Below are 22509 nucleotides of genomic sequence, written 5' to 3'. Positions count from 1 at the left end.
AAGTAGACTTTAATCTTAGACCTATCACTTTATACAATAATGCACTGATCAATTGGATGTCAAGGATAAGTATTTTGATTATTTTTAGGATTATCTTTATCTATATATGTATATATATAATATGAAAAATAGTTCTTTAAAATTGGTGAGAGAGGGTGTATGAAAGATTTTTTATATTCATGTTAATTTATGAAAAGTTTTATCTTATTTTTGTTGTATTTATCCTTACATAGTTGACCATTTGAGTATCTCTTGGGGAACCACTCACATCTTTTAGTGTATAATATTTTGGAATTTATGTTTCATGTATTATCTCAATATTATTTTTTATCAAAGCATATCTTATAGAACAGTGATGTTGAAACTCTATTTTCTCACATAGTTGCAAACTTGAACAAAATGACTTGGTATGCCAAGTTGCAACATTGATTAGACATAATCTAGATATTGAGTTGAAATAATGATCACAACAGACTGTTAGATTACCAAACACTTGGGTATTGAGATTTAGGTTTTGGAATCTTTAAGAGAAATTTTTTAGACTCTAAGGATTCTCATTTTAAGTATTTAGTGATATATATATAGTTGGACACCAGTTCAGAATATTCACATGTAATAAACACATAATAGCACACATACATACTGCAGTGTAACCCAATGATGCAGCAGATCCATATGGCTAGTCTTGCAGTAGATGTTGGAGCTGTTGATATAAGTGGCTCCCAATGTAGAACATACATCAGTAACTCAATGGATTGAATAGTAGTCGAGTTTGGTAAGTACTGGAGATCAATGATAGGTTTCTTATCCACTTTGCCTTGTCCTTGCTTTGTCTCCCCTCACGGTACGAAGGCAACCACCATGTAGGAAAGTTTGCTGCCTTTCCATCACTGTCCTCTCTCTCTCTCTCTCTCTCTCTCTCTCTCTCTCTCTGTGTCTCTGCACCCAAACTTTTAAACTTGCTTGCAGCTAATCATTACCATAGCTTCTTAGACCAATTTATCTGAGGCACCTGTCCAAACCAGCATTTAATTCTCATCATGGTGATGGATCTGCAAGTTTCACAGGATTCTCAGTAGCAGCTTACACCAGAGTAAGACAAAAAAAACACAACGTCAAAAGAATCCAAAATTATTGAAATGCTAGATTCTGGCAGAAGTTGGTTTGTATTGGTATATATATAAAGAAAATATTTTGTCCTAACTTCCAAGAATGACCCAATTTGATCTCCTCTAAAGTAACATTAGTTTAAGCTGAAGGTATTCTATGAAACAGGATATCAATAGATATAGTATACTGTTTTCTCAGTAAAAAACAAAGCTACATACAATACATTTTTTATGTGTCCAACTCACACTGGCCTTTTGCTGCAGATGTTTATGAGGCATAAGCTTGTTTGCCAAACTTTCAAGTTCCCCCAAGATGCATAAACATTCAAGTAAACTATATATTTACTTTGCTCCTGTAGGAGTTGGAGATGAGGCATGGGTGATTTGCTGTCGCTGAGCCATTCTAAGTCCACCCAGTGTACTGCGGATTGCCACACTGCACCTCCCTCTTCTCTCACAAAGTCACAGATGGATGCAACTCAAATAGTTTTAAGGAAGAGATAGATACAAACTAGTGCTCCTCTTTTCATGGAGAGTAGGTTAAAGTGACACACCACATAAATCAAGAGCATGATTGCCATGAGAGGCAGTGACATAAACTACAAATCGAAATCGAAACGAGCACCACTTAGGTGGATCATCGAGATGGAGGGGGACCATAGGGCGAGCCTTCTCTTGGTTCCTTTAGTTTAATGTTGGTAGGTAGTGTAACATAGTCCAAAGTGCAGTATATGTGGGATTCAGATTTATATGGCCAGACTACTGCATGCCAACGAGGTGATGTTGACCTTAATGCTATGTTGTTTAGAAGAAAGAAATCGAGATAACTGTTAGGTAACCTCAGTTTGCTTCTGATGTGCAGTCCACATCAAGCAGCATCATGTCCGGTGATTATGTTAGCTTAAAAGTGCTTTAGGGAGGTGGGAGATGGATTATACCTCGCACTTGCAAAAGAAGCTAATGTTTTCACCTGTATATTATATAGAAAGAGACAGGTAAAGAAAGAAAGAAAAAAAGGTCTCGACTGGCTTCTTGCTTGGCTGCCACTATGACATTTTTGTTCCTGATCTCACCTAATCTTCTCGATTTAGCATCCGCAACATATACATAATAACGCCAGGAAGAACAGGAGAACCAACAAAGAGACAACACCAGCAGAGACTTGGATGTGTTCTATCACGGTAATTCGCACTGGAGGTGATTGAAATCTAAGCTTCAATCAAATTTTGATGTGCCTTTCAAGGGGTTGAATAATGTTTGTTGGTGACACAAATTTCTGATCGGATGGAACAAAAGATCATTGAAAAGCCATCACAAATATCTAAAGAAGAATGGAAAAAAAAGGTAATCTATCCTTTTAATAGTAATTACTTAAAAATGATATTAAAAAAAAGTAGCTTTTGATGCTTATGCAAGTACCACTATGACAGCAAATTGATGTCACTGCTGATAACACATTGTTTGTATAAGATCAGTGAACACATAGTTCACCGAAAGATTAGGAGATTCTTGATGTGTTTGTCCTCAGAGCATCAAGTGGGCTTACCTGCTGGTCCCATGCATAAGCAGCTGACATTTTGATTTGATCAGAGTACCAAACAAGTCATTCCTCCTCGAACAGTGGGATGAGAACATTTTTCCATGTTCAGCCACAACTTGGTCAACTAATGAGGTATAGATACTAATATGATACCAACAGTGACTCTCCAAGCACAAGCACCAATAAACCACCTTCCTAATAAAATTTAGTAAGCAACAAGGAAAACGAGATGAATGAAAAAGTCCAGGCCAACAAGAATATAAACATTGGTTCAATCAATAAAAGAATAAGATGAGTTTTACAACAATATCCGTCTGATAGACAAACATTTGAATATGATCTGTGGCATGTGGTACCGTAAGACTACAAAAGAATGCCTGTCCAGGAGCTCGATATCGACATCAAGAGGGGGTCAGAAGAAATTGTTGTACTAGATGGTAAGGGAATCTTTGATGTTTGAATACAATCCATAGAGAGAGTACTGCTGGAGATTGGACACCTCATACCATGAATTTAGCACAGCATCATGCTTATCAGTTCCAGAAAAAGCCAATTGTATACCTATGTTGCAATCAACAGAACCACCCTGGTGTTTGCAACTCGATGTCTTGATTGCACAAACTTGATTGTTGAGACAAACAAAAGATGACTTCCCTGAACATGAAACACAACCGTCTCTCTTCCAATGCAAATTCTGAAGTGTGCCTTTTTGGAATTCAAGTACCTATATAGACATTACCACCGAGACAGATGTCACAGATTTTTCTTTTTATGGAACCTGACCTTTGTCTTAAACTCCAATATTTGAATCGCACAAACGTACCAGGGTAAAGCTGGTTACAATATTTGTGTTGTCACTAACAAAAACAGGAACGGATCGTGCTGCATACTTCCTGCCAGCGAATGCAACCATGTATCCTCCACTAGTGACCTGAAAAGGATTTAAGGTTCTTCGCTATTGCTGTATATCAAATAATATGAGAATTCTAACTCTCAGACGAGTGACAGAGCAGCCTGTACTGATAAGATATGCAGAGTGCCTCCACTGATTGGAAATGTAAAAGCTACGACAGAGGTCAATCAAAAAACTTTTTAGAAAACAGATTTTGGGTTTTTGTGTTTTATGAATCAGAATTTGGGTAGTAAGAGCATATCGAAAAGGAAGTAAATGTTGTTGAACTAAAGTTGTTGGCATATCTAGAGTTAATACAAGTTCTCTATATTGGCAAACAATTAGGGAAAATACCAAGGACTTCAAGAGAGAGAGTCATTCAAAGTGGTTTGCATGTACTATAAGAGGATTAATATCTGTGTCGCCTAGTTGAGATAAGTCAATCAGATTAATGGTAAAGAGGATTAAGGAAATACCTAACATGGCTTCTGATGGATTTTAGTTTACCTATAGAGGTCAATTGTGACATAAGATCCATGAATGATTGGAAACCATACCCTTTGAAAATCATAAACTTAAGCATGCTATAACACAAAGATTTTGTCTAATAATAATCATCACATATTCTACAGGAAAGAAAACATCAGGGCATTTTAAATGTATAGTTCTCCTCCATAATTCCACTGTTCATAAGGGTAACTCGAATCTTTTCAGTGCACTATGTTACATTGTGGTTATTATAGTTTTTACATGTTTATTTGCAGGTTCTATTGTGGATGGTATAAAGCTAGTACTGTGCATCTCTAGCCAATAAGAAGCTTATTGGCTCATTCCATATGGCAACGCTGGTTAAGTTGATGTAATAAAGATCTGAGGTTCAACCTTGCAGAAACCATAAATTACTAATATGACACATAACTTCAGTTGTTTGTCTGAATAGATTCACCAACATGTGTGTGAAAACAAACCAAAGAAAATAAAACAGAAAGTGGTAGATGGTCAAAAAAATGTATATGGTCCTCTAGATGATTCTCTCTTACTTTCTTTCATTTATATTTGCCAATACAATCTCATCTGTTTCTTTTTCTTTCGTAATAAATTTAGGTTTGTAAAAAATTGACAAAAAGTGACAAGGATAATAATATTTTTCAGTTATTGGATGGAAACAAGAGATCAATGGCTTATTTAATCCTGTTGGCTCACTAGTTTTTTTCCTCGAGAAGGCACTTTATATTTACTCTCACACTTCCATTAGTTGCATAATTGTCATAAAATGCTATCACTTTCTAAGTTTTCCATGCAAATTTCCGATCTCCAGTACTAATTGTTATGATTTATCAATGTAGTTTGTATTATGATTAAAAATTGGATTTTGCATAATTTGAACTCCATTTTAACACATATCTGTGTGCTACAATTTTCCTGATCATCCACGAAAATAATTTATTCACAGGACCATGCAAACTATAGATAAGGAGAAAGAGACGGATTGTGCAAACCGTTCAAAGATTCCCCTCATCATTCACAGAAACGCTTACAACGAGAGCTCTTCCAATACCAAAGCAGTAGCAAAAGAAACTGATTTGTGTGAGATGATCCTACGCATCCGAATGATTCCAATATCATAGGGGTACAGAAATGCTTCTATTCCTAGATAATTTTGTGCTTGCAATCGTCTAAGATTATCCGCAATGTATAATTAGAAATGCAGTTGTGCATTAACCGAAAAAAGCCGAACCTTCTACGAATCACTCAACAAACGAGAGAAAACAAACAGTGAGTCGTAACAAAACCTAGAATCGGATCAAGAAACTAAACCGCATATAGCATCTGAAGCAAAACCGTTCAAATTGGATTTGGGAGGGGATAAAGAAAGGGGGTCTTGACCATACCGCCGGGTTGGCGCTGGTGTCGACGGTGAGGAGGGAGATCTCGTCGACCTTCGGGCGGAAGACCGCGAGCTGAGCGACATTGGAGAGGGAGAGGCGGCTGTCGCAAGGTGAGAGCTGCACCCGGTCGGAGAAGAAGGAGTCGTGGTTGGAGAAGGCAATCCCGAAGGTGAACCCATCCCATCGCTGGATCTTGGCGTCGTCGCATGGGGTGAACACGTCGTTCTGGTCGCCGGCCTCCGCTGTCGCCGCCAGAAGCGCCACCACCACCGCCACCGCAATCCTCATAATGCCGTCGATCTCTTTCACGCTCGCGAGATCGAACTGATCGCCGATTTGTGGTTCGACGGCAAAAGCGACGCAGGTTTCGCGCTTCCGCTACCGATACGAGAGGTGGTTGATATCAACCGCTTCCCACTCCCGAGTTGGGCGTCTCCCTTGACGCCTTATATGGCCGATGATTACGCTATATATGGCCTCATGTAGTCCATCAAAAATTCTATGCACGGAGGACTCTTGCATTATCTGCTAAGGAAAAAAAATAAGCTTTCTAAGCCTAACTTTTATATCAATCGAATCAAAACTTGAATATATTTTTATTTTATAAAAAAAAAACTAATTTCATGATGTAATATCAAACAAAATGATGTCATATAATTAAAATGATAATCCAATGCAAGAGAATGAAGAGAGTCATCTCCTTATGATAATTATAAATTTAATAGCAAACTTTACAACAAAAAACTATACTAACTTCTTCACATTATTATGTTAATAATTCAGCACACATGTCAAGACACAAGTAATACACATTATACAAAAAAAAGATCACCAACTTCTTTACATTATTAGTCAAATTTACAATTTCAAAAAGTATAAATTCCGAGTTAAATTCTCAAGATTATCACACTAATATTACAAAGCAGAGTGTTCCAGCCGTCCTTGCAGATACCGTAATATCTGGGGAATAGAAATTAATGTATCGTTTTCGGTCTTGGTACACAATCTTGCTATAATTAAAAGACTTTGGAGTTCTTTGGAATCATAACTATCTCCAAGATCAGTGTCCACCATCTTGTGGATTGAGTAGGCAAATCCAGATTCTTGGATCCATTGGACAATTTCTGCTTCGTTGAACAATGACTGACCAGTTATAAGCTCAAGAAGGAGCACACCAAACTGGAAAACCAGTCTCCTATGTTTTTGTTTGGTATCATCTGTCAGAAAATTCACTTGTAAGTATTGTCAAGCAAATAAATGCAAATTCATCAAGTTTAAAGGCCCAACCTTCTGAACACGTGACATTTGATTCACTATTGCGGTTGAAATCACAATCGACGAAGCCCACATCAGATAACTGAAACATAAAACTTAACTATAATCTTTTCTACATGTCCGGTAAGTATATGAATAAAACAAAAGCACCACACAAAGTTATGCTTTCCAATACAGGCTAGTATGACTTATGTGGCAAAGTGGTTTTTTTTTACCTTGGCAACAAAGTTCTCATCCAATAATATATTGTTTGAGTTGACAGACACATCGTATACAGGTGGGTCACAAAAATACTGGAGGTACTCCTGCACCATGAATTGTAGAAGGTAAATTCATAATTCGTGGAAAGGGACTAATGTTTTTTTGTGTATCAACTGTCAAGCCTGCTTCTGTAAAGCTATATCATGTTTAGAAGAAAACATTCCAGTCAACCACCCACCAGAGCAGCTGCTACATCAATAGCAATCTGTAATCTGGTCCTCCAATTCAACGGTGTTCTCAACGGATCTGACAAAGTAATTGAATCATTCTGCGTTATAAGAAAATTGTGAAGATGATTACTTCATATAGAAGAGTGTCTTACCATGAAGATAATCCTTCAGGCTCCCATTTTCCGTGTAGTCAAAAACAAGAAACCTGAGGATACTATGGCATGAGAATTCCTCACAGTTAACAGGTCAATTTGATGATACTCAGAAGACAACCTTATTGACAGGTTTGACCAATAGATTCGACAAAACATCCTATGATAGAGTTCTTTAGAGGTTGGATTTTTACCAAGTGTACATACCTATATTTGCCCTCGGAAAACCCTTTGAGTCTGACAAGATGACGATGATGCAAGCGTCCTAACAGTTGCACATTCTCAAAGAAGGTATCTTTCCCTAGTTGCTGAGATCTTACTCTTTTGACGGCACCAACAAGTCCATTAGGAAATCGAGCTTTATAAATTGTTCCTTGAGCACCACTTTCAAGAACCATGCCGAATCCATTAGTTGCTTTATTGATCTCCTTGTATGTGAAATTCTCAACAAATGGCAATGTACCTTCATTAAGAAGATATATCACTACTGAGCTGTTCAGTCTGAAAATTGTTATTACGATCCAATGGTAAATATAGATATGATTGGATCAGCTGTCATTCTGAAAGCATGAAAATGACATGTTTGTCTAAACTGATAAATCATGAAACATAAAGTTCGTTAGGGCTTTCTGAAAGTACAATGGCATGAGAATTTACCTTCGATAAAGCAAGACCTGAATTAATTTAGAAGAATGAAGACAATCTTCTGAAAGTATTGATTGCATTAGACATTTCTATAAATTCTATTGATTGCATTAGATATTAGGCTAGCAAGTACAGAAGTAAGTAAGAGAACAAAGGAATCGACTGAATATCATATAACTGGATAAAAAAAGTCCATTAATTGCAGTCAAGAATCTAACCTGATATATTTAAGCTGCACCACTGCACATTAGTGCTATTATTACTTTTGGATTGTACCAATTTCCAGCCTTTTTCAGAATTGTATCGTTTATTACACTTCGTGTACATCTCCAAACAGGTACAGTGATCTCTCCATGTTTATATATCAATAAAACAATAAACATATTAGAATAAAGAAGCAACAAAGTGTGTCTTTTACTACTTAGTCTCTCGCAATGTCTGGTGAAAAAAAGGTGGTCCCAATGCAGGGTCTGAGATTATCAGTGTACCTATTAGGATCTTTGCAAACAAAGAGGCTATTTCCGTGTGAGGACTGAAGAGGGCAGTATAGAGTTTGCAGGGGAAAAATGATGATGAGGAGTACATAAGATTTGGCATGGACTCATGAGTTTTTGGAGATCCAGTATCAGTCTAAACGACGCTAAATTAAGTAACATAGTTCATAATTCTAGCTGGAGTCCGCAAGCATCAAAGCTTACAACAAAATGACAACTTCTAGTAGACATATCCATGGAAACTCCTCTCCGTCTTCATCTGAATCCGGTCTCTCTTGCTCGGAGTTCTTGAAAGGTGTTTTTGTTCAGCTCTCGTTGCTAAAACACTCGACATCTTCAAACACATGCGTTATTACAAAAGTTTATTCCATCAATGAAAGTCTACCACTGCAAGTTGTTGAATTTGACTCCAAGTGCAGATATTTAGGTTAATTTGACATTTATATATATAACAAATAGCATATTTCCCAAGAAGACAACTCCTTTCCCCATCTCACACCCTCAAAATCCCGACAATAAAAGACAATCGAAGAAGAAGAAGAAGCACAATCCGACGCAGCAGATGGACAAAAATTCCCCATTTTGGGCTCAATTTCCAACAAACTGCAATAACCACGGCGGAACGGAACAAAATTCGAGTGGCCTAGAAAAAGGCCAAGTTCGATACTTACCCGACGGAGACCGGCATCGCAGCCGCAAGATCGAGGCTTTCAGCCTGCGAAGCAGCCGCTGCTCCATCCCCGATCGATGGCACCAATCCCGAGCCGAGCTCCTCCGACACAGATTGGACACGGCGGGCGCCGCACGACGAGAAGACGAAGAGAAACAATGGGAAGCTTCCAAGGCCTATTAATTTCGATTCGGTCCCCCATCCATTTGCTCTTCGCCAGCGATAGGAATCTCTCTAACTTTTCCTCCAATTAACCTTCTTCCCCACGTTTCTTCTCTTTCCTCTGCCCTCAGTAAAAACCAGCACAGTAAAAAAACACTCCATGAATTAATTAATAATAATCTTAAATAAAAAAACAAGGAAACCACTTTTCGAATCTTCCTTTTATTACATTATTACTCAGCTATCTGTTATTATTTTAGAATATTTATATTCGCAATCGCTGTCTGCTATTTACGGGTTCATTTTAATTTTTTTTATTTTTTTATCTATATAAATAAATGTAAATATGTTTTTCTTATTTCTCTTTCTTAATTCGACGTTTGGAGTGTAGGCGACAACTGCAAGGGCTATATCGACAATAATGACGGAGGATAAAATGAAAAAGTTGATGTAAAAGATAGATACCTTTCACGATATCATGTAACACTATCATAGCCTCTTATATCTCTTGCTCATTTTTTGATATGACGATTGATCTTGGGCTCAAGAAAGATATATGCATATCAAGGAAAAAATAAAGTTGAAGAGAACGAGGATAAGACCTATCCACATCAATCTTCTCATGATCTCATCTAACCTCGTCATGTCTCTCTCTCTATACGAGCAGTAACAATACGATAAGATTTATAATTAATAAACTATAAATAGTAAAATTTATTTTTTTATTTTAATTTTTAATTACCAATATAAAAAAGAGTTTTAAATGGTAAACTTCTTATTTTATTAGTTTCTTTATTCATTAATGACTTTTTTTTTATTTTTTATGCGTTCTGCTTTATTTTTTCCAATTAATTAATCTTGCATATTCTTTTCCCTCGCGAAGATTTCAGTTAAGCATGCGCACGTGGTCTGCCGTCACCTTTACTTTTAACTGACTCCACATGGCAGCCTTTAATTTATGCCAATTGCTTCTCATATTCAATGACATGTAACTCATTAATCATATTATATGAACATTTATATTATTTACTTAAGATAATATCAGAGAATTAGTATTATTCAACTAATTTTTTGAATAATTAAGAAATCACTTTATTAGTGATAAGAGAAAATATCGATAATGTCTTCGTCAACTTGATCTGGTTCGAACTCGTATGCGTAGGATTGTCCGATGCATCTTCGATGAATAAATTTTTCTTCTCCTAATGCATCACCTATACGAAGATCGAGATCGGAAGAGACTTACTAAGATGATCCCTTTAATGCCCAAGTTAATAATCGAAAGTTTGTAAGTACGAATATAGATCCTAAAAAAAGATAAGTTTGATCACTTTTATAATGTCGAAGATAAGTATTCATGATCTTTGAGAAAGAAACTTACAATTATTTTTTTGAGTCATAAAGGATACGAAGAAAGCTTGTAATTATCTTTATAATGGTGATATATATAATCAAAAGAAAGTTTACGATATTTACTTTAAACCTTCATCTTCTCTTCTCTAACTCTGGATATTACGTAACGATTACGTGTTGAATTAGCTAACAGTATATTCTTTATCAACTAATTATGATTTTTAATTTCGTAAATAATAAAAAAATTTATAAATATTCATGGACTAAATGAGTAATTTTGGTAATGTTCGAACCAATTATTAAATCACACATACCTTAATGTTAATAGGTTTTTGCGTTTCCTTAGCTTATGATTTCCAATAAAAACAAAAGTGGCTTTCTAGCACAAGTTACAAAAATAGTTCTAATCATCATAAGATTATCCTGAGCCAGCCACAAGTACGGTAAGAGATCATGTAAGTTCATCGTACCAAAAGGTAAAAGAATTCATCGAAACAGTGAGTAAACTCCACACTATCCATTGTATAGGAACTAAGATGCTTTTCTTGGTTTGTAATTAAACAAAAGAAACACACACATTTAGTGGTACAAAACCTTTTTACTCTTTTGATTCTTCACTTGAAAAGTTGGGTTTCTCGATGCGTGCCTCTCATCTCTCTAAAGCATTTCTTTCGGACAACGGCATGCATCTTAAACTACTACTATTACTACTAATAATAATTTGTTGCAAGCAGTGAACATAATGATATTAATAATGACCTTTTCTAATTGATGATTTCAAATCTCATTCGATATATTATTTATATTTAACATTGATCCGATAGTGATATACTAAACTAAACTCATTAAATATATTCTGAATGTGCTAATTAAATTCAGGGATTAAAATTTGTCTTTCCTTTACATCCCTCTAAAACTAATAGACTTTCATATATATATATATATATATATATATATATATATATATATATATATATATATATATCCAATTTCTCAAAATTAAGGGGTGCATTTATAATATTCCAACATGAATTTTCATTTATTTTGGACAGGTATTTACAGCCATAGATGAGCACACACATGCATGATAGTAGAAAAAAAAGGTCAAGCTAAAGGAGAAGTGATTGCTGAGTCTGTCATAATACATGTACATGTTGAGTATGAGTTCTCAAATAATCACAAGTTTGTGGCTCAAATAATGAGCTCAGTCATACGGTCCCACCGCAAGTGCAACAAACGAAAAGCGACGCCGATGGGGTGTATGAGTGCGTGAACGAGTGACGGGCACTTCACATGGGATGTTTAGAGCCACGACGTACTTTAAGCTTCGGATATTAATGCCCACCTCAACCTTCTCAATTATTGCCTGCCTCACTCGAATATATATATATATATATATATATATATATATATATATATATATATATATATATATATATGTCTTGAAGTCTATTTTACAAGTAGGCTGAGTAATAATAATATGCCGCTGTACATGTAATAATAATAGGAGACACTCGAATTGCAGCACGTCAGCCAATGTGGGTTGCAGAGCGGCCCGCGGGCTGTTGTGAGTTGAAGCACGGCCCTTCGACCCGTTAACGAGCTAGCAATGGGTCAAGTAAGCTGCAATCCGGCCGAGCGCATAGGGCCGGTTCATTTAACCTTGCCTGCTGGTGATCTCATGAGGGCTGCAGGCCGGCCCATTTCGTATGGGCCGTGGACAGTCAAACCGTCGTCGTAAGCTAGGCACATCCCTAACGGTTTCGGTTCCTGGTTTTTTGGGAACCCGAACGGAACCGGACGCAGGTGGTTTTGGGTTTGGGTTTTGAGGACCCGAACTAATCTGGATCCACGCACTTTCGGGTTCAGTGCTGGAGCCGACGATTTCAATTATAGTTCGTTTATATATATACATATATATGTATATAATATATATATATATATATATATATATATATATTTCATAAATAATCATTTTACTTCCGTTGAAACTCCCGCACCACATTTCTTCTATCCCATCGAACCTATCGTAAAAAGGGTTGGTATCATCGTAGCTTTGAAACCTCCTTCCATGAAGATGTCGTGACGAGACAAGGTTTTCACTTTTGCCAAACTTATTTAGTAATTGAGGCACAATCTTTGAGGCCCTCTGTGTGTGACAAGAGTGAAGCCTCCACTTCATTGAACCCGCCCAACATCGAAAGCATAGTGATCTCTATGGGACATAATGATCATAAGAATAAGTCATTTGCTCGCACACAAGGTGATAATTACTGGAAGGCAACAACGTAGGGGTAGCGTAGGGCTTCAGTGCATTGGTAAAATAGTCTTTTCATATAATTATTGGAGAATTTTTTAAAGTTAAGATATAATAACATAAAAATAAATATGTAAAAATTTGACTTTTTTATTTTTATTTTATTATAAAAAATAAAATAAAATTGATGAAAAATACCCTTGAAAATAGTCATTTATTTATTCTTAGTAGAGCTAAATCAATCCCCAACCTATCACGCAAAGTATTCCTATGGACACTGTTTCTATAGGGTCACCATAACACCATAACAAATTGACAGGACAAGTAAAATCTAGAAAGAAAAAAAAATATATATATACACAACACTAATGATATAAAAAAAAAATTCAAATCACTAAAATTACACAAAGTCCTAAATTTTGATGTGTCATTGTCCAATTGGTTGTCTAGAAAAAATAAAAAAAAACGAAAAAATTTCTCCAAATAATAGTACATAAGGAAAATTGACGGTAAAAAAAATTATAAGAATCTCTAAATTAAATTTCCTTTCATCTCAATATCAATAGGATAAGAAAATTTGATTAATCTTATAAAAAAAATTTGATTTCTTAAGTTCAACTTTAGGACTAATTACATATTATTCTCATCTAATTAGGTACGTTTAGTATTTCAATCCTTACATTTTTAAAAAATTATATTAAGATCCTTATACTTACAAAAGAAGTAAAATATTTAACTTTTTTTCTCCTTACGTCGTCTGATGAAAATATCACATATGGTCAGTGCTAAATCCTATGCTATTTTCATCAACAAAATTGATAACGTGAGAAAAAATAAAATTAAATATTTTACTTTCATAAATATTGATTCTAATATAACTAGCCTCCTAATATTAGTTGCAACCGCAGTGGAATGGTCCTTTTCATGGCATTCTTTTTTGATAATTAAGAAAAATCAAATCAATAGAACTATAAATCTCAAAAGTGGCGAGGATAAATGCGACTCATTCTGCCAAACTACGGTAGGGTCTAAGTCTCGCTACTGCCTTCCTCAACTCCTGTTAACCATCGACCTTTATCTCGAGGAATGAGACATTTCTCTTGTGGAGGGAGACACGCCTTCGGTCCTCCTTTCCCTTGTCTCTCATCGCCCCCGCCAATCCATTTTGGACCCTTTCACGGAGGACTTCCGACAACAACATGCACAGAAGACAAGCTAGCTTTGGATCCACAGCATTGCACTGCTCGGACGCAACCGAGTGCTGCTGCAGGTATGGAAGTTGGACCACGAGAACTGGATCACATGTTCCCAGTGACTTCAGCGTGTGGTGAGCTGCACTTGCGATGTTTCCATCGATCACGGAGTGCATGGATTTTGTGGTGTGGCCAAGGAGATCTGACAAGCAATCTATCTGCCGAGAGGTCTGGGTGGGTTCTACAACATAACAAATACTATTCAGATGGCTGTAGATGAGATCTTTATCATGTGTTGTATCTTTGAAATCATGAACTGATATTGGTGTTTATGTATCTCATTAATCAATGAAAAAGGCATAGCTTGCTTCTAAGACAAAAAGGATCAATTCTTGCATGACATGAGAATAGGGCGGTCTTCTTGTTTAAGATCACAACTAATATGTCACCATATTAGACTTGGAAATAGCGGCTTGGAATATCTATGAAAGTTGTTCTCTGTGAACTCTATGAACTCGAAGATATCACATTCGATCTTCGCATTGTGAAACGAGAAGCAGAGAAGAAGTTGAGGTTCAAGTCTTCAGGCCCGAGGCAAGAATTTGGCCCAAAACCATGTGAGGCCTGTGCGATTGCCAGCGTAAAAGCCTCGACAAAAAAGAGCCAAGTGATAGAAGCTTCTGCAAATGGTTTGCCAAAGCTTTCGACAATGGCAGCGAGCTAACCCTGTCTTCTCTGCATCTTCCAAGAGAGACCATTTTTGAGTTGCCTCAAGGAAGGAACTGCTCTCGGATGCAAGAAGATGTCAATTTTACGGTGCAATTGGAAATGCATTATGCTCTGTCAAAGAGTTGAACTTATAGTTTGGATTTTGTTGATCCTCTCAATCATGGCATCATGTCTGATGGATCCGAAACGTCGAATCGACGTGACAAAACGAAGGTGGAATCACGCACAACCACTGAGCACAGCTTGTGATCATGTTCTCCCATATGAGCAAAAAGAACAAAGGGAAGAGCAAAAAATTCAAGGAGCACAAACAAGTAGGGCACGGATGTGTCGCGGTCATTTATTCTGCAGACTGAAAGCTTGTGGTTTGTGTAAGAGGAGTCATTGCTGAGCATGAACCGAGAGTAAGATCGCGTCAAGCACGGTGAAAGATATAAGACCTCGAAAGCAGGCAGGGTGATGGTTGAACATTCAACAGAGATTTGCCAGTGGCATCTAATTAGATGAACAGATCCAAGACAGCATGTCGTGATCGCTTGCTGCGTGTATCTGTAACCTGATTCATAGGGTTAATTGATGCAGGTCAAAGAAATGATCATGCTAATCTTTGCAAGAGAGAGAGAGAGAGAGCTTGTGCGTGCAGACAAGCATGCAACACTTGGTTTTGGTACTTGTGATAAGTCATGAAACGAGCATGACACACAACCAAAGCTACAGCCATCGTAGGCTCAGTCCTTGCAAGTGAGTAAATGGATCTGATGTTTCTTTGGCAACAGTATACCACCAGCAACATAGTCACTGCAGGAGTTTTGGCTCTTCCTCGATGCTTTCATTGCCTTTGGGTTGTCTCTCTTTTTTTCTACTGAGCTAAACATACGTACAGGAGCAGTAATCTGGTGGCTATACTTTTCCTCATCACCCCTCCCCTTCGAGGGGGGTAAGCTTCATGTTGAGAGGGAGGCGGAGTCGGGCAACCATCTGTCTCTCTCTAGCTCAACATCATGTGGGGTTGGGAGGGGTTATTAATGTAGAGAGAGAGACTCCCACCCACTCATTCATTCAATCATAACCTTTCCACCACCACCTCGTCCCTCCTCCTCAACCCTTCCCACAGAGTCACCTCTCCAGCACCACTCACACAGACTGTTGCCCCCACCCACACCACCCCTTTGTTTCTGTATCCAACTATACGAAACAAAACAGCAAAGCCAAGGGGGAAGAGGAAAGGGGAGCTTTTCATCTCACGTCCTTCACCTATAAATTCACGCTGCTTTCTTCTTCCTCCTCTTCTTCTTCCTCCTCCTCCTTGGCATATGCGGACAGACCCTTCGCAACCCGAAAATGTCGGCCCAGATCGTTCCTGAGCACGTTTGCTACATCCACTGCAACTTCTGCAACACCATCCTCGCGGTATTGTCCACGCTCTCTCTCTCTCTCTCTCTCATCTCTCTCTCCCCGCCATATCATATAATTAGGAATCATCAGGGCTGAAGTGGTTTTGTTGGAATTCCTAGCGCTCATCTTATAAACCTAACCCACCTCCAGAGATGAATCTCCATAATCATGTAGACCTATACGATCAAAGCAGTTGTGTTGTATGATACATCAATTGCATCGAAAAGGTTTTCCTACGCTTTTGCTGCTTTCCTTGGCAGGATGCAGCTTGTCTTTCTTGTTTCTTGAAGCGATATGAAGTAACGCTGAATGATCATCTTTTAGAAAGATCTCATACCGACGACTTAATTCAGCGCATGCATGTATGCCACGCTTCTACCCTTACTTGCATTGGTGTAATCACCGAAGGAATTCCTTCAACCAATTTTTTCCTGCGGATTTTTCGGTCGATGCTCGGACTTGTTTTAGCATTCGAAGATCTTTTGGCGACCAACTTCCCAAAGCTCTTTGCTCGCTCATCTTCCATCATAGGAAAGATGAATTGATCGATTCATCCATGATCAAATTATCCTTTTGTTCTCAAGAAAGAAAACAAAGACCACCCTCCTTTCCGTCATGGATTCTTCTACTAGATCTTCTTCTTCTTCCCAGCTATGAAAGTTTCCTCAAGAACAATTTGATGTTTCTCTCGACATGCTAATATTTGCAGTTTCCTGCCCACTCCCATCTCCATTTGATTTATCATCTGCTTCTCCACCTACCGAAAGCAATTCTCTTTTCCTTTGGGTTTCGTTTGCATACACCAAAGTATCCCCCTTCTCTCTCTCTCTCTCTCTCTCTCTCTCTCTCTACTGTGCTTTTGGGGGATGTAAAAACCATGTCATTTTCCTGTCTTGATGAGTCATGGCTTCTTACTGCTTGCTTTCACTAATTCTGAAGCAGTCAGAGGAAGGGTCAGGAGTGTGAATAAAGTGGGGAAATGGCATGACGCTTTCAACTCGAGCAGATGCCACTGGCGCAAGCAGCCTTTCTTTCTCTGGTGTTCCTCCTCCTCTTCAAATCTGAGGCCCATCTTGTTCCTCACTTTACTTCATTTTGCATTCCGGAACTGCGTAGGGGCTGCTACCTCCACCATTCGCATAAGACTCTGAAGCCCCTCCAGGTTATGAACCCATAAGGGCGAACATTGGGAAAGCAATTCCAAAACCATGCGAAAAGCGAGTCCAGCTTTTACTGTACAAGAGAAGAACCGGTCGCATCTTCGATCACCGGCGCTTGCTTATCTCTCCTCTCGACGTGCTTCTTCTTCTTCTTCTTCTTCTCTTCCTTCTCAAGTACTCGATGCTCGATCCAACTTCTTCAACTCCCAACACTTCCTCGTGCCAATTACCACAATCTCTAGTGAGTCACGATGCTTATGCTCCAGTAGATTTAGATCCGTGGTGTTTCAGTCTTCTCGCTCCCTAAACTGCATGGGCTTCACCATGGTAGAATGGTGATGCTTCAAGTACGATGCCAAAAGTACTTGCACTCAGAGTCTTGAGATCCACCATAAACAACTGATGCTTTCCAAGTTTAAATGCTGATGAAGCTTGAAACCGACTTTGATGTCTTGTTGACGCAGGTTAGCGTTCCCGGAAACAGCATGTTCAACGTCGTGACAGTCCGGTGCGGGCATTGCGCCAATCTGCTGTCGGTCAACATGGGAGCCTTGCTTCAAGCTTTCCCTCTTCAAGATTTCCAGGTTTTCATGTCTTTCACCCACTGCCATGGTCTCTTTATAATCATGTCTTGAAGAAAAAGAGAGCAAGAGAGATGCAGAGAGAGATCGGAATGTAGACAAGAGAATGGCATGAAAACATGAGATGATCTTCTTCTATCAGAGAAGAAAAAAGAGAGTCTCCATTAGACTTTAGCCACTAGAAATTAATGTTTGGAAAAATTGCAGGCGCATAATTTTGGATCTCAAAGCAACAGGCTAGAGATTGGATCATCTTCCAGATGTAACAGGTCTTCATTGTACTCCATGAAGGATGAACAGCAGCAAATTGTAACCTTACGTCGTAAGCCTCTCTCCATGTTTCTCTCCATTTTCTGATGCTACGATCAAGAGGAGACAGAACTGCAAAATGCTAATTAACCAAAACAAAATGAAAATTATTCATTTAAAAGAAAATATTTTGAGACTTTCTATATTTTTGAAGGCATTGCAATGTATAAGCTTCATTACACCACAGAATTGGAAAATCAAAGTGACTTATTAAAATAAATGTTACATATTTTTTGTACATGACAACAAGAAAATAAATAAATGCTATTGTAGAGTGTTTTTTGTTTTTTTGGTGTGGTAAAATACCTATTAGCTTATGAATCCGCCTATGCTTAATTGGTCATACACACCATACCAATTGGGCATTTTCCCTTTTCACTTTCTCTTTTTACCCTTCTGATCTTAAAGTTCTGTAAAGTGAGCTGAGAATATAATTAAATTCCAACCCATGCTAAATGGAGACTTGCAAGAATATTTGTGAACAAAACCCAATGTCACACAACAATGATGATATACATTAAGATTGTGATATAAAATGGGCTTCTGGAAGCAGCAAACATAAACATTTATTTTGTTCCATTAAAAATATTGAAATATGAGTATTCTTTTCCATTGAATTTATCATTCAACAAATCATTGTTTCATTATTTGAACTTGCAAAGGAAATTTTCTCTTTTTTTTTTGTTTCTAATAACTGAATTAAGTGAAAAAAATGCTTCCATATAGATTAGCAAGTGCTGAACAAATAATTATGATTAACCTATTGATTGTTTTTTGTTTTGGTTTACTCTTGTTAATAGCCCCAGAGAAGAGGCAACGCGTTCCTTCCGCCTACAACAGGTTTATCAGGTCAGGTTCTAATTAATATACATGTTTGTTTGATGAACATCTTACAATAATGTAATCAGAATTAACACATGCATGCTCACATAAAAATGAACCAGAAAGAGGAAGATGTGCAAGAAAGTGGAGAAGGATTTCTACTCATACCTATTACCTTGACACCAAAGAAGAGTTTGACCTAATTATATGTTTGTTGATCCTACTTTGACATTAGAAATATATTTGTCTGTTCCCCGAAAACCTAATACTTTTGTTTCTGTAAATTTCTTCCCTACAAATTCGAGTATCGATGAGAATTCTAGTTATTTCTGGAGTGCCAATGTAAACCTATGTACTTACATAACATAGTTTGTTTAGACCAACTATTTTGTTTGGACAGGGAGGAGATACAAAGGATAAAAGCTAACAATCCTGATATTAGCCACAAGGAAGCCTTCAGCGCTGCGGCGAAGAATGTAAGTGTTACTTACCAAGCTGCATTAAAGTAGAAATGAAGATGTATTTAGCTGGAATTGTGGTCATTGCCATCACAAGCATGATTGGTTCAAGCTGGAAATGAAGATATATTTCTATCCAACATTATTGTTTTTCGAACCCTATATTCTACATAAAAGGAAAATCAAAATTTGTGTAGGACAAGTAGTTGGCAAAGTAACATAACAATTTGAAGGGTGCATTGCAAGCCTGACTAGTTCATGTATCCAAATTAGTTTGAGATGTTCAAATTGATCATTCGGTCCGTAAGGCTACGACAAAGTATATTGGCTTTCGTTTCTGAATTCTACCGAAAAATTGTTATGGATCGACAAAAGAAAAGGATTGTACGTATAAATGTTTAATTTCATATGCCAATTGGATCTCAGAGTAAGTGTTGTTGTATTTTCATTACAACTCTTTGAACAGCATGGATTATCAAATTGTTGCTGCTCTACCTTTTGCTTATTGGACTTCGGTAAGTACGACAATGCGTAAGGAAGACTATCTATGACATTCAATAAGAAATAGCAACAAGCATTTAATGTAATTAACATGACTGGATGATTCATGCATCTTTCTTAGCTTCTAGTCTAATTGAATGCAACTCATTTGTTGAATCTATGATTTTTCCCCCTCCAAAATTGATAATTCATTCTGCTTCAAAGATAGTTTCTGCCATTAAATTGGTCTAAACTCTCCGTTCCATTTAAGTTCAAACTTGATTTGGACTTCTGAATCATTTGGTGGTGTTTCGGTCCCGAAACCTTAGTTAAAATGCACTTGAACATGAATAAAAAGAAGAAGTAGACAATATCATAATCTCTAGCAACTCTATATAATAGTATCATTCTTGTAACTAATTATATAACTCTATCATACATTCTCATGAAACTTTGCCTGAAGTTAAGAACAAAACTAGGAGAAGTTTATCTTTATGTGACTCACATATACTTTGAATCACAGGGATTTGAATCATATCATGGTTACAAGAACATGGATGCATGTGATGGGGAATGGACTACCAGTTAAAATTTTTGGATATAATATCATGAAATTTGGTACAAATTCCCTTCTCGGCGTACCATTATGAACATATCGATGTAACTATATATAGACAGATATGAAAAAGAAATAAAAAGAACAATCTATATCTATAATGCAGATGAGAGACTAGAAAGTAGTGTGCATTATGATTATTGCAACATATTTAGAGGAAAAGAGAAAGTTTTCGTATAATTAATTGCCATGGAAATGTGGAATTACTTGTTTGAATGCCTATTATATCTTGATCTATACACATGCAATATGCTTTCATATTAAATACTCTTCAAGAAATTGGCACCTTGAGCTTAATTGTTCAAAGCCTGTATTTATTATCTTTTTTATTCGACTATCTCTCTTCATGTCACTATTATTTCTTGTCCATCATCTCATCCAATTTCGTAAGCCCTAGATGTTTTGCAGAATAGTCGATCGCCTCAACAAATTGTTATGTAATTGGTCTCGCACCGAAACTATTTTTTTTCTTAATAACGCAAAGCAATTACGATTATTATTTTTTGATATTTAAAGAATTTTGATTCAAAAGATGCTCTCAAAATTTGTAATTGTATTAACCAAATTCTATGTAGCCTGTCAAACAACTTGCATGAATTGGTGTACCGAATTCTATTCGGAATCCTTGTTTCCTAATGCTTTGAACTGAAGTACTTGATGCTGACTTGCAGTGGGCACACTTTCCTCACATTCATTTTGGGCTAACCCTTGATGGTAGTAAGCAAGTAAAGCTGGACGATGCCATAGCAGCAGCACCAGGAGGAGAAAAGGCTCCAGGTTTCTATTAACCATATGTATAAGATCATCATATATATATATATATATGTGTTAGTGAATCTAAATCTTGAACTTGTATTATGCAAGTCAGTGAATGAAGTATGCCTTCTATCATCCAGAAAAAGGAGTTGTGTACTATGTCGTCTTATTGAGTGTGTTGTCTTCTTGCACTTGGTATCTGATATTGAATGTTTCATTCAATCCAATTACATATTACAGTGAGGAAAACTTTGATATCATCCAAAAACTCATGTATATGTCTAGACTCGATTTTTAGCCCAATTGCGATACAAGTTCTTCGCTGTTTCGGTTACATTCTTTTTTGGTTATTGTGATTATGCAGTACTGTAGATATTTGGATTCATAGATAGGCTACTGTTTGAGTCAGAAGTGCATGTGAAAACACCAGACCTCCTCATCAAGCAACACTTCACCCAAAAAATCCTTTTTGACATGTTAGTTCTGCTTTTCAAGTGGTGTATGTATCATTCATTCACAAGCCTTTGGATTCTATATCACCTCTTTGCAGAGTTCATTTGTGGATATGTTATCATACACTTTTCATCCATATCCTGCCCCATATTCCGTAATGTATAATAGGGAAGCAGTAATCCTTGGCATATTGTGCTTGTAACAATTGACTGTGGCAGTGATAGCTTATGGAGTATAGAAAATGTAGATCGTGTCGGAATCCTGCTGAAAACTCTTCAGAAGAGATGAGTAGCAACCTAAGATGGTGGAAGACAGTGGCATAATAATTGACTTCAGATGCATGTTTTGTCTCCACAAGTGACCATCGACATCAAAGAATAGTCTTCAACGCCCAAAGGAGATGAAGGCACAGTGATCATATCATGGAAGACATGAGGTCAATGGAAAGAAAATATTCTAAAATATGTAGGAGTGCAATAAACACAGACAAGTACTGCGGGCTCAAGTAATGGACAGATGGGGTCGGAAAGAATCTAGCTTAAGCTTTGGGTGGCTGGAAAGAGAGAGATGGAGAGAGGGGAAGTCAATTCAAATCTTCAGCGCTTGAATGGTGTGAGCAACGAGCAGGAAGGCCATGTTATGCATTAAATATAAAGATCATGGATTGAAGATCGGAATAGAGAGAGAG

At 37.3% G+C, this 22509-nt stretch overlaps 3 protein-coding genes across 3 annotated transcripts; 1 reads left to right on the top strand and 2 right to left on the bottom strand.

Annotated features, from left to right (window-relative positions):
- Window positions 1-2905: 2905 nt before the first annotated feature.
- LOC135616852 (uncharacterized) lies at window positions 2906-6120 on the bottom strand. The gene is made up of 3 exons (XM_065116529.1): window positions 5434-6120; window positions 3473-3580; window positions 2906-3373 (listed from the first exon to the last, which is right to left on the bottom strand). The coding sequence occupies exons 1-3, from the start codon at window positions 5716-5718 to the stop codon at window positions 3080-3082; spliced, it is 687 nt and encodes a 228-aa protein (XP_064972601.1). The 5' UTR covers window positions 5719-6120; the 3' UTR covers window positions 2906-3079.
- A 122-nt stretch (window positions 6121-6242) lies between these two features.
- On the bottom strand, window positions 6243-9316 carry LOC103990347 (probable receptor-like protein kinase At1g49730). Its single transcript, XM_009409451.3, has 7 exons — window positions 9099-9316; window positions 7496-7751; window positions 7289-7341; window positions 7145-7212; window positions 6921-7010; window positions 6718-6787; window positions 6243-6647 (listed from the first exon to the last, which is right to left on the bottom strand). The coding sequence occupies exons 1-7, from the start codon at window positions 9163-9165 to the stop codon at window positions 6346-6348; spliced, it is 906 nt and encodes a 301-aa protein (XP_009407726.2). The 5' UTR covers window positions 9166-9316; the 3' UTR covers window positions 6243-6345.
- Window positions 9317-15842: 6526 nt separating this feature from the next.
- On the top strand, window positions 15843-21600 carry LOC103990348 (protein YABBY 2). The gene is made up of 6 exons (XM_009409452.3): window positions 15843-16201; window positions 17811-17930; window positions 18135-18249; window positions 19037-19085; window positions 19459-19534; window positions 21284-21600. The coding sequence occupies exons 1-6, from the start codon at window positions 16133-16135 to the stop codon at window positions 21398-21400; spliced, it is 546 nt and encodes a 181-aa protein (XP_009407727.2). The 5' UTR covers window positions 15843-16132; the 3' UTR covers window positions 21401-21600.
- The last annotated feature ends 909 nt before the right edge of the window (window positions 21601-22509 follow it).

The sequence above is a fragment of the Musa acuminata genome, chromosome BXJ2-7 (genome assembly GCF_036884655.1).
Source record: "Musa acuminata AAA Group cultivar baxijiao chromosome BXJ2-7, Cavendish_Baxijiao_AAA, whole genome shotgun sequence".
Classification (NCBI taxonomy): Eukaryota; Viridiplantae; Streptophyta; class Magnoliopsida; order Zingiberales; family Musaceae; genus Musa; species Musa acuminata.
Note: the sequence above shows the minus strand (reverse complement) of the source record. Positions and strands in the feature narration are given on the sequence as shown.

What these genes read in the sequence shown, in the direction of transcription:
- LOC135616852 (XM_065116529.1), bottom strand. Translation starts at nt 5,718, where the DNA reads ATGAGGATTGCGGTGGCGGTGGTGGTGGCGCTTCTGGCGGCGACAGCG. An exon ending in ACACCAGCGCCAACCCGGCG is followed by an intron (nt 3,581 to 5,433) that starts GTATGGTCAAGA and finishes AATCCTTTTCAG; the next exon opens with GTCACTAGTGGAGGATACAT. An exon ending in TTGTAACCAGCTTTACCCTG is followed by an intron (nt 3,374 to 3,472) that starts GTACGTTTGTGC and finishes ATGTCTATATAG; the next exon opens with GTACTTGAATTCCAAAAAGG.
- LOC103990348 (XM_009409452.3), top strand. Translation starts at nt 16,133, where the DNA reads ATGTCGGCCCAGATCGTTCCTGAGCACGTTTGCTACATCCACTGCAAC. An exon ending in TCCCTCTTCAAGATTTCCAG is followed by an intron (nt 17,931 to 18,134) that starts GTTTTCATGTCT and finishes GAAAAATTGCAG; the next exon opens with GCGCATAATTTTGGATCTCA. An exon ending in TCAGCGCTGCGGCGAAGAAT is followed by an intron (nt 19,535 to 21,283) that starts GTAAGTGTTACT and finishes GCTGACTTGCAG; the next exon opens with TGGGCACACTTTCCTCACAT.
- LOC103990347 (XM_009409451.3), bottom strand. Translation starts at nt 9,165, where the DNA reads ATGGAGCAGCGGCTGCTTCGCAGGCTGAAAGCCTCGATCTTGCGGCTG. An exon ending in GCGATGCCGGTCTCCGTCGG is followed by an intron (nt 7,752 to 9,098) that starts GTAAGTATCGAA and finishes TTCTTAATGAAG; the next exon opens with GTACATTGCCATTTGTTGAG. An exon ending in TTGATGTAGCAGCTGCTCTG is followed by an intron (nt 7,011 to 7,144) that starts GTGGGTGGTTGA and finishes TTCATGGTGCAG; the next exon opens with GAGTACCTCCAGTATTTTTG.